The sequence below is a fragment of the Trachurus trachurus genome (genome assembly GCF_905171665.1).
Source record: "Trachurus trachurus genome assembly, chromosome: 17".
Taxonomy (NCBI): Eukaryota; Metazoa; Chordata; class Actinopteri; order Carangiformes; family Carangidae; genus Trachurus; species Trachurus trachurus.
The window spans coordinates 26,840,354-26,852,093 of record NC_139900.1 but is presented as its reverse complement, the minus strand read 5'-3'; the positions used below and the strand labels follow the sequence as shown (position 1 = coordinate 26,852,093).

Here is an 11,740-nt window from a genome sequence, read left to right as displayed (position 1 = left end):
GTAGAGTAGAGTAGAGTAGGGTAGAGTAGAGTAGGGTAGGGTAGGGTAGGGTAGGGGAGAGTAGAGTAGAGTAGAGTAGAGTAGAGTAGGGTAGAGTAGAGTAGAGTAGAGTAGAGTAGGGTAGGGTAGAGTAGAGTAGAGTAGAGTAGAGTAGAGTAGAGTAGAGTAGAGTAGAGTAGGGTAGAGTAGAGTAGAGTAGAGTAGGGTAGAGTAGAGGTAGAGTAGAGTAGAGTAGAGTAGAGTAGGGTAGGGTAGAGTAGAGTAGGGTAGAGTAGAGTAGAGTAGAGTAGAGTAGAGTAGAGTAGGGTAGAGTAGAGTAGAGTAGAGTAGAGTAGAGTAGAGTAGAGTAGAGTAGAGTAGAGTAGGGTAGAGTAGAGTAGAGTAGGGTAGAGTAGAGAGGCTACAGTTTGACAGACTTGCCCTGGCTAGAGTAGAAATAAAGTGATTCACAAACATAAAGTAAATACGTGAACAGATTTGTATTGTTGCATCTCCCTTCTTTGAATTAAACGACATTACATTATTACATTGTATACAGCTACAGCTCAGTAAGTAAAAACTGCACAATCAGTGCATTTTACAGAGAGGACAATTGTTATTGTCTGGATCATTTCATTTCTGTCATTTAAGAGCATTTAAGAGCATTTAGTCGATATATATCAGCTGGCATGGAGTACACTGAGACTTCCTGGCAGCTCTTTCTGCCCATGTTGTCTGTCCATGTCTAAAACCTGCAATAATGTAAAAATAAATAAATAAACAAATAAATAAAATAAAATAAATTAAACCAAATGATGGATTCTGGTAGCAAACTGCTGAGTGCAAATATGTATTGAATTAATCCAAATGATGAAATTCTTTGAAACTGCATTTAATATTTAGGTCATATACTTCTAAAGTGCTGCAGATGTTCTGCAAACACAACACAATGGGAGTTTTCAGACTTTCATACAAAGGTAGAATTTTCCTCAACAACAAGCGAATGCATCACTATTCAGACAAGGCACTAATCATTAATTAGACTAAAACCCTTCTTTACAACCTTCATGAAATATATCTAATCCAGAAGCACAGGGTGATATTTTTCAGATTTGCTTGCTTCAGTTTCTTATTGTGTAATATTTATTTGTAGCATTTCCTATCTCCTTCCCTGTAAATATAAGAAAGGACAATGCGTGTGTTGGCAACAAATTAATCCGTGCGCTGAATGCTGCTGTAGAAATCGAAATGTGGGACATTCCTCGCATTTCCCAACCATATCGCTCCGCAGCACTATCAAATCAAGACCGTGTTGGGAAATGACCAACAATCCAAAGTCTTAGAATGTATTTGGCATTAAAATATGGTCAGCTCACAAATACCTGAGTGGCGTATTGCAGAGAAGACGGAGGCTTAGCCACCTCAAACAACATGACAAGACACAAAGGCGCTGATAAGCCACTGCTGTTTCAGCTCATGCCACCACTGGTTTTGGTTTGTTTGAGGGATTGCCAGAAGAATGCTTTCATCATCCCCCAAAACATGACTGCAAGGATTTTCAGTGTCATGCACGACAACGAGGGGAGCTCAAACGAGTTAATCACCCCATCATCGTTTGGATTTCCAGGCTTTTTTTATCTTGGCTTTTCTGTCAGTGTTGTACAGTCAAATGCTTTATCCTTCCTAATTATATCTCAGAGGAAGATTCATATTAGCATGCGATGAATAGCCTTGGCTCGGCTGAATATTATGGCATGTAGGTGAAACCATTCACATACAGGCACTCTGTCACTCAGAGCCTGCGGAGAGGGCGAGTCGCCTGTGTTATTAAAAGAGATGAATGACTGTGTGTTTGTGTTAGACCTACTAGGTAAAGAGTTCATGAGAATGGCAAACTCTATCTCAACTAAATTTATGACTTGGCCCTGAATCTCTGTGGCGCCATGTTTCGTAATGCTTGTTTTTTTGTTAGTGAAGCCTGTAAAATGAATGGCCCAGCATGTGTCAATAACTCCAGTCTTTCACAACTGTAACTGACAGTGAAGACATTTGAAAAGAAGCTAAATTGACATTTTTTTTTGGGGGGGGGACCAAAATAATTTCACAAAAAAAGGTACCTTCGAGAAAAGTAAACATCATATTTCTCTGACCCACTTAAAGTCCTGAAATCTGTATAAAACGAATAAATTTAGGGGGGAAAAAAGCACAGCGGTCGAACTGGAGCACAAACAAGCCTGCTTCCCTCACATGTGGAGACAGAGGGATTTCACCTGTCTGCAAGAGTAATTTACAATGCACAGAGTGCCGGACCGTTTATCATCCCTTAATTAAGTCCTCCTTACATGACCTGAGAGCAGAGCGGGTTGAACCAGCAGAGACCTGCACTGATTTGCTGATTTACTGCATAATTGATATCATGCACATCGGTGCAGCAGATCACTTCTAATCCCCCCTCTTTCTTTTAAGGCCTCTTTGCTTCATGCTGCTCCCGGAGCACAGTGGGGTCGGTGATCCTGTGAACCTCTGACATCTCAGTGAAATATAACTTCTTCTGCTGGTCTCTACAAATCTGATGATTCCTCATCCCCACATCTTTTCCCAGGAGACCTCTCTCTCCTCTCAGGTCACACTATCTCCCATCTGGGTCACATCACAGCTTCCAGGAAAACCCTTTTCTCCACATGGATGGAGCCGTCACATACTAATGATAAATCATTGGCTGGGTTCCTCTCATGAAAACACTGTCTATAGATTACAGGGGCAGGAACTCTGGTCCCACTGGTTGAAAGTAATGGCACTGTAACCAGTTACAGCTGAAATCTGTAAGTCTACACTTGATCAAAAGACAGAAAAGGTGACGGGACACCTGTTGGATGAGCTTGTGAAACTGTTGCCACGCACTAAGAATATTTACACATAAAGCTAAATGCTTGCTAAATGCTAAATGCTACATCCTACAGCACCACAGTGTAGTCAAAACGCATATCTGCCTTTTCTATAACTGTCATTTAAAAAAAGTACTGACATGTCCCGAGATATGGTGCATTATCATCACACTAATGCTAAAAAGCAGAGGAGGAGGAGCGGTTTTGTGATATCAGATGAAACAGTATTCAAAGGAATCTATTTCATTTGAACTCACATCCCTTTGGTGGCCTCACTGAAACTTTCTGTCACTGTAGATATTAATAATGTTGTCAGGGTGATGGTCCTACACCTCTGCTGTTGATCACCTCCAGATTCAAGTTAGAGCAGATGTGGAAGGAGTAGAGTTTCAAAGACTTCCATGTGTGACACCAGGTTTGCATGCGTGACAGTTGACCCTGCAGCTGGAAGACATTGTGGACATGACGTATTTAAAAAATACTATCCTATCCTCATGTTCCTATGTAAGAGTCAAGCAGAGGGCCCAGAAAGTGACCTGAAAAAAAAATCAATATATAAATCATCACCCAGCACTGATCCTGAAATCAAACCCCACAATCAGACTATGTACTTTGAAGAAAGCACAGTTATTTCAAGAGATGTGTAAAAAAAAAAAAAAAAAGTTGATATGATCTCAAAATCCTCTGCTCTGCTCTGTCTGAGACACATCAGATGTTGCAGCTTTTCTTTCTTCGGGATCACAGGGGTCAAGCCGTCTTGCCAGTTAAAGGTGGTTCTACATTTTATTCAGCAGAGCCATTCAAGATGCAGTCAGACGACTGTGCTTCACTGAGAGCGACAGAAAGGTCACAGCAGAAATGTTGTATATGGGAACATCCAGTTCACTGAACTCCACAGAGTCAGTGAACCAGTGCTTCATTTGATTAAAAAACAGAAAAAGAAAGAAAGACTGTTCATTTTGGGGTGTCGGCCTACATCACATTTCTACTGGGTTTGAAATTGCGCACTTGATTGATTGACACATGAAGGATGGAAACCAGATGGTTGTACAATGAATGTGTTGGGCTGTGTTGACTGAGCTTTAATCACTTCTTCACTCTGAAATGGATGAGGATGAGCAAAGCAACAAGAGCAGTGCCATAAGGTCACACTATGGTGGGTTTTAACGTCATCCAGGAGGCTGATTTGCGTTCAGCACCAGAATATATATTTCAATAAAGAATATTCTTATGTAATAATCACCAAGGATAAAACATCAGTGAGTGTATTGTTGATGTCGTGACTTTTGTTTTTCCAGCGCAGAGCACAGAAACCCACAGCTAATCAGCTTCAACACACTCCTCACTCTCTCCCTCCCTCTCGCCAGCCGCCCAATTACTATGGGTGAACAGCCTCCAGATTCCACAGGAGAAGTTTCCTCAAGCCTTGATGCAGTGTTCGGAGAGGAGGGAAAAGGCACAGCTCACACTGACAGAGAGAAATGAGTCCTTACATGATGAATGCTTGCGTTTTCTCCCAGTAAACAAGGCTGCACAGATATGGGAAAAAAAGACGGTTGCCAAGTATCCGCAGTCGCTGCAAGATATCACAGAAGCTGGATCAGGGACCAGGACATCACTCACTAGTCAAGCAGTTACAAATCCTGCATTGAAAATGAAGCACGAAAGAGGCCGAGATGAGTTTGACTCGGAGAAAATCCCTGGCGGACAAAGGGCAGCTGTTCAGGACACCTGGCTGCATAAAGTGGAGCATGAAATTCGTGGTGGAGAGTGAGGCACCAGAAAGCCAACAGTAGAACAAAGACAAAATGGAAAACTAACTTCAGCCCCGATGAGGTGAAAACTCTTGAAATGAAATGCACCTGCTACTCCTGAGATCAAAAAAATAAACAAGGGAGCAGATCTGTGGTCCCTCGTGGAGCAGTGGGCTTTATTGGTGCAGGAGATTGGCATGACAGCCCACTCCCAAGAGCTCAGTGGGGTTTCACTAAAGGAGAATAGAAGAAAACAAAGGAAATCAGTTTCTACTCTTCATGTGCAGACAGTCAGGAGCAAATGAGTTTTTCAGGCTCACAGGGATTCAAACTGTGGTCCTCCAGCTTCTCTCCCCTGCCACTGTCAATATAAGATCCATATATTGTTGTGTTAGTATGTGAGTGCCATTATCAATTGGGCGTTTTGTCTCCTTTTATATGTAAAAAAAAATTGCCAAGATACTGAATCTCTGTTCTAACCATGACGACCACGACCAGCACACTCGTACCATAAGCTGCTAATAATGTTATGTTGAGGTTTGCAATAAAATACTATAATATAATGTGTTTATCACTGAGATGTAGCTGCTGTATTTATAATTGTTTGCTATAAACAGGTTTAAACAAATGACCCCAAATCTTTTACAGTACATTTGGGTTTATTTTTACATTATTTGTCACTGTAAGCAAACAACAGCTCTCATCTATGGAATTTATATTTGGCTGAAATGCAAAATATAATGTCATAGATTGTCACCATATTTTTTACAGTGAACTGCAGAATCCCAGATTTGACTGTGGATTATTTTATTTTTTACAGTGTGACTCTAAAGATCCTAATTGCTAGTGCTCATCAATTTGTCTGTTGACATTTGGGGTTGGTCACGTAGTGCTCTTTGACCTTATCAGAGCAAAAGCAATGCTGTGAGAGCAGTGGAAGTGAAGCAAAACAGCAGAGCTTCAGGTCAGAAAACCAAAACCACAAGCTAAAATATGCTAAAGTGCGTAAAAGGAACTGTAAAGTTGATATGATCTTCTGTGGCACATACAGGAGTTATCTGATCCACTCTAAGATCTGTGCTACGATGTTATCTGGCCCTCTGCGTTGTACTGCAGGCGACAATGCAAACCATTTTGCCAAGAGCTCAATGAGCGCTTGGCAGCCGGTTTGCACGTCCTTTATGGGTGAGTAAGTGCACCTCCGTTACACTACTTTAAACTTCGTACAAACTCATTTCAATCTGCTTTAACTCCTGGATATGAGGTTCACAGGATCTGCTTCCCTAGTTGTTCCGGCTCCAGGTTGATACTGACGGGTCTCTTCCAGCTGAACACAAATAAATAACTCATCTAACTCTTCCAGCATAATTACACGGAGGAGACTCAGTGTGGTAATTAATAACAAATGGAAACATACAGGAAAGTCAGAGGGGAATAATCACAGGAACTACTGTACAAACACGCAGCAGCTCAGCCAGTAAATTCTCAAGAGTGGTTTCCCTTATACATAATTAGCACCATTTCCCTGTGAGGCTTCTCATAGATTAAAGGGGAACAAATAAACACAGTGTGTCTTTGATGAGAGGATGGTCTCGGATGGGGAGCTGTTTATCTTTTGTGATTCAGCCGTGCCATGTGTTAAGGGTTATTATAAATTATTTGTGATATATGAGATGGGGCATCAGGATAGATAGACACAACAGGTGGTCATGGGAAGAGAATGACATCATCTATACTTTTTTGTTCTTTTTCATCATTTTCTATTAAGCATATGTGTAAATTTCAATATATCTCAACAGTGGCGTGCACAAGGGGCCCAATTGTTGAAAATGCGTGCTAAAGTGCCCCCTGGGAGCCAAACGCGTGCTAAATTGCCCTCTTGGGAGCCAAAACGCGTGTTAAAGTGCCCTCTAGGAGGCAAAAAGTGTGCTAAAGTGCCCTCTAGGAACCAAAAAATGTGCTAAAGTGTCCTCTTCGGAGCCAAAACGCGTGCTAAAGTGCCCTCTAGGAGCCAAAACGCGTGCTAAAGTGCCCTCTAGGAGCCAAAACGCGTGCTAAAGTGCCCTCTAGGAGCCAAAACGCATGCTAAAGTGTCCTCTAGGAGCCCAAAAGTGTGCTAAAGTGTCCTCTTTGGAGCCAAAACGCATGCTAAAGTGCCCTCTAGGAGCCAAAACGCATGCTAAAGTGCCCTCTAGGAGCCAAAACGCGTGCTAAAGTGCCCTCTAGGAGCCAAAACGCATGCTAAAGTGCCCTCTTGGGAGCCAAAACGCATGCTAAAGTGCCCTCTAGGAGCCAAAACGCGTGCTAAAGTGCCCTCTTCAGTGGCGAGGATGCGCTTATGTGCCCTTTTTTTTCGTTTTCACCCCTGCCCTTCAAAAAGTCTGTGTACGCCACTGTATCTCAATGAGGCGTCTCAATGCCAGTTACCCCTGGCTTTCACATCACTGCCCCACAGAGTAATCAGATACCTGACTGTCAATAAAACAGCAGTCACTTCCCTTCCCTCCCCTTTCTTACACACAAATGTGCAACCCACTATGTAAACTTGATTCTTACGTGAAAGAAAATCACCAGAGAAGTAGAAGAGAAATTTGGGGCAAGGGATGATGACCACGTCTCCAACATCAGCACTGGGCCAGCAGGTGATCTTATCCCACATCCCACTGCAACCTGACAGAGAGAAAGAGTCAAATGTGGAAATACCATGAAATTAAAGAGATCAAGCATGAAACAAACTTTTGAACAGAAATAGTTACAGCATTAATCAATTCCTGGTGCAAACAGCCGCTCTGATTAAATTGGAGGCGGTGCCCTGAGGTTCCCATGGGAGCCAGAACGTGTAAGCTGAGGTCAGCTGTCGTTAAAGCGCTGGGTTCATAACAGCAGTCGACCCGAGTTAACACGCTGCCAACATGACTAATAAAACAGCTCCCTGCCCTTCGTTACACGCTGTTATTTGAATTCATCAGATCACTGTGACTCTCCACGGTGTGTTTGGTGTCAGGACACAGGAGCAGCTCTCGGCGCTTCTACAACACACACCTGCTGCTCACCGTTCAGTCACTGTGAAAACTCAAGTTTGCCGAGCAATGTTTACGACATACTTTTGATGGAATCTATGCAAAGGTAATGACTGTTTAATGACTTGTACAACACGTGAAAGCAAACACAGTCTCGTGACACCTGCAGTTAGGATGAACAAGGTTTCAGTTACACACACGCATACACAGGTAGTGGAGGCTAAATGAAGCACGATTACCTCTCTGTAGACTGTACTGTAATTATGTACTGCGTGCTGTGGGTAGCAACGTATAATTTAAGCCTCATTAACAATAAATTAAAAACAACAAATGAGTTGAACAGAATCAGAGCTGTTATGTTTTCAGGCTGTCTGTCTCATTCCTGTAAACTCCAGGTCTCTGTAACATCTTTCTTCAAATCTGGCACAAACACTCACAAAGAGTCAAGTATGAACTGATTAGAATGTGGTGGTCAAAGGTCAAAGGTCAAAGGTCACTGTGTCTTTGGACATAACTCATGTAACCATGCCCTAATTATAACCCAAAGTCAAATGAATGTCGATAAGGATAAGAAGAGGTGATGACATCCAAAAGTCAATGGTTAACTTCACAGTGACGTCATAAGTGTTCTGGCTGTTCTTCAACACTGTACTGCATGCACACACACACACAAACACACTAAGTTCTCACTATTATAGTCCACTATATAGTGTTGTCTGAGTGTAGTCTTATAATATCTATATAATGGACTCATGGGGGGGGGGGGGGGTTACTCTACTTTGATAAAAGGACATGGCTAATTTAACTCTTTATTTTGGCATATTAGTAACCCGAGTAAAAGATTTTCCTACCAGCACATTGATTCTGTGGCATCCTCCCCTAGCTTTATCTCTAGCCACTAGCAAACTAGCAACCTACACATTGTAAGGCTATTAAAAAATATTACTTTTGGTTGCTTGCTTGGTTACATTGTTAGGCTTCCTTATCCATGAAAATTTGGGTTTTAATATTTTTTGGTGTGGGCCTCTGGGCCTTTTTTGTCAGTATACCCCTTGTCTTCAATTGAACCTTCCTCTTGTCAGCTTTTCTGCTACCATATGGTGTTAGGGTCAGTTTTGACCCGAGTCTTAAATCAGCTGTAAAACACACTAAAACTATTATTTATCATCCCATTTGTTTCTCATCTTTTGGTTATGTTGTTAGGCTCCTTTACCACGAAAAGGTTGGTTTTGCACGATTTCAGTTTTAACTCTAATTATTGTTCTTATCATAATAACCAGGTCAAAATTGACCCTAACACCACAAATGTCATAACGTTAACCACCGCAGAGGATAATAGAATTTTGTGGAGAAAAAACATATTTTGTTTTATTTTGTTTAAATAGAGGTTCCTAACAAAGTCAAAAAGCCTTGATGCTATAAACAAATTTATGTGGTACTTTTATGCATTTAAAACCTGAAAACGGGTCAGTGGTGACCCGAACACAAGAGGAAGGTTAAGGGTTATATTGGAGTGGATTGGATTTTGGGGGGAGTTATAAACCCCCATAAATTACACCCATGTGTCACACAATGCATCATGAAAATGTAAGCAATATATACCATCATGCACTGCACTTGTGCTGAACAGACAAACAGTGCAGAGACAATGACCTGAGAGTGTGTTTTCATTTAACTGACGATCTCACCATAACGTCGGCCTGCAGAGTGAGCGGTCAGGAGAGGATGAGTGAGTGAGTTCAGACTCAACCTGTAGCTCAAGAAGGTGAGACAGTGATCCCTGCAACTTGGCTGACAGGTGGAAAGGTACGACCACGAGGTATTGATGTGATCAATGTGCAAGTTTACTTTGAAATTGAACTGCGTGCACGTGGCAAGTGGCAGGCTCCAGGAGGCAAACGGTGTTCAACCATGCAAGTTGTAATGTAAAGCCAGAGGACGAGGTTGGAACAGCTTTTGTTGTTCTTAGAGCTCGTTGTGCCACTTCCATCGGAGCCTGAGTTTGTGAACCGAGCAAATTATGAAGAGACAGAATGTGCAGCCAAGAAAATAAAAAACAAACACACACACAAAGCACATACCTGTTGTACTGTTCTCAATCTGAGCCTCACACATGCCTCTCTCCTTCTCTATCTCCCTCATTATGTCGCACATCTGACTCTGCGCTGCAAACACCTGTGAAAAGAAAATTTCATATGTTTCTCTGCATCTCTGTGGTCACAGTGACATTTTCAAACAGTATCACCCACAGATCATGTTTCTGTTAGTCGTGCATCCTGTGCTCTCCGGACTTCCCCTCACATATCTCTGGTCTCTGCTGGGGTCTTCCTGTGATGAGCTGATCTGGGTTGCCATTAATCTCTCAGACACAAATAGCAGAAGCCGAATCATTCCATCTTATCTCTGTGTTTCAACTGTCATATCTCGGAGATTTTGCGTGTTTTGGGTGAGTCTTCGGGCATGAATGGCTTCCAATGCGAAGCTGAATCCAGGAGGGTTTACCAGCGGAGAACATACAGACCCTCTGCACGACTACAAGATTTATTGCCGTTACTTAGGGGGATGAGTCTCCTCTCTGTGGGCATTAATCAGACTGGTGGTACGTACGTGGCTATTGTTAGCCACAAAAGGAGCCCATATGACTCCAGCCACTCTCCCCACACAAGGTGACTCCTTCATTTAGGTTATGATTGATCTCACTCTCCAGGCTGCCCAGCACGTCCGGTGTTAGTTCACCTGCTGTGCACTGCTGGACTGTGATTGGACTACATGCTGTCAGTGATGGATCAGTGCCGCCTTCAGCAGTGCAAGCTGGAGTGTCAGGAGAAAACTTCCTACACTCCATCATCATCATCATCGTCCCTTTTACCCTCTCCACCAGCACGAAGCTCTCCATCTCTGTACTCACTTGATTCTTTATCTGAAACAGTCTGAGAGAGTGCACATGCAGTAATAAAAGAATATATATATTTTTATAGGGATTTGACCTCCAACTGGACTCCAGTATGAATCATACATTCTTGTCCACAAGAGACAGTGGTGGATAAAGATGCTGGATACCAGAGAGCAAAGGAGGCCGTTGCCATGGTGTCCTGATGGGAGACCAGAGAGCACCTCGTGTCTTCTGTGGGCAATTCACTTTAGTGTTGATCATGACAAGAGATCGGGGAGAGCATAAAGCACATGACTGTCACTAAAAAACAATCAGAGTCTGGCCACTGTTTTGTTTGGTGCCAAATGTGATTTAAAAACAACGCTGCTGGATTTGCCTGCTGTGCCTGCGGAGACTAACACACACTGCAGAGGCTGAACCTGGGGAGAGGGGGGGGGCTGAACATGTTGACAAGAGGAAGTCTGAAGGAGTCTTCACTTTGAAAAGTAAAAAAAAAACTGCAAACATAAGCTCCAGTTGAAATATTGCTTTAAAAAAAACGTTTCTTCACTAGTTAAACTAATTAAATGACCAAAGCCTTACAAAACTCAAACTAAACACTGGCTTGACACATCCCTGACTGTCACTAATGAAGTCCTGCTCTCCACAGCTTCAGTGGCTCCACACTGCATCAGAAGCATCAGCATTTAGACAACTCACCACTAGAGTGATCGACCTTAGATGGTCTAGAGCATCTGTTGCATAGCCTACTTGAAAACGAGCCCAGACTGAATGAAGTCATGAAAGTTTTGAAATATACTCACGGGTTTCAGCAACATGCAGGAGAGAAGGAGGAGAATTCCCCTTAAAACTTCTACCAACATATCCGGAAAAGTAGTTGATTTGTTTGTACGCTTTTTTTTTTAGTAATAAAAAGTGTTAGATAATAACAAGCTACAGCGACACTGAGTAGGAGAGTGAAGATGAGTGTCTGTGGTCCCTTCCCTGACTCGGTGCGTTCTTGCGCTCTGGCTAGAGTGAATTGCTCCGCTCCTGAAATCCTCCCCCCTCCCCCTCCCCCTCCTCTTCCTCCTCCCACTCTGGCTTTTACCTTGAACAAGTAGCAAGTAACCAATCAAACAACATCTGCGGACGTCAGTGGATGAGGGCGTAAACGCGCCGTCGCTGCACAGAGAGAGGAAAGGAGAACCACAGTGAGAAAACCACCGG

General features: G+C 42.7%; 1 protein-coding gene across 1 annotated transcript in view; it reads right to left on the bottom strand.

Annotated features, from left to right (window-relative positions):
- Window positions 1-11,504, bottom strand: part of LOC311001214 (vasoactive intestinal polypeptide receptor-like) — a 27,414-nt gene extending 15,910 nt beyond the window's left edge. Inside the window, exons 1-3 of the mRNA XM_083992239.1 lie at window positions 11,335-11,504; window positions 9,720-9,813; window positions 7,175-7,288 (exon numbers count right to left, since the gene is read on the bottom strand). Of these exons, the coding sequence (XP_083848365.1) occupies window positions 7,175-7,288; window positions 9,720-9,813; window positions 11,335-11,394 (268 nt within the window). The 5' untranslated portion in view covers window positions 11,395-11,504. The remainder of the gene's footprint in view (window positions 1-7,174; window positions 7,289-9,719; window positions 9,814-11,334) is intronic.
- Between the last annotated feature and the right edge of the window lie 236 nt (window positions 11,505-11,740).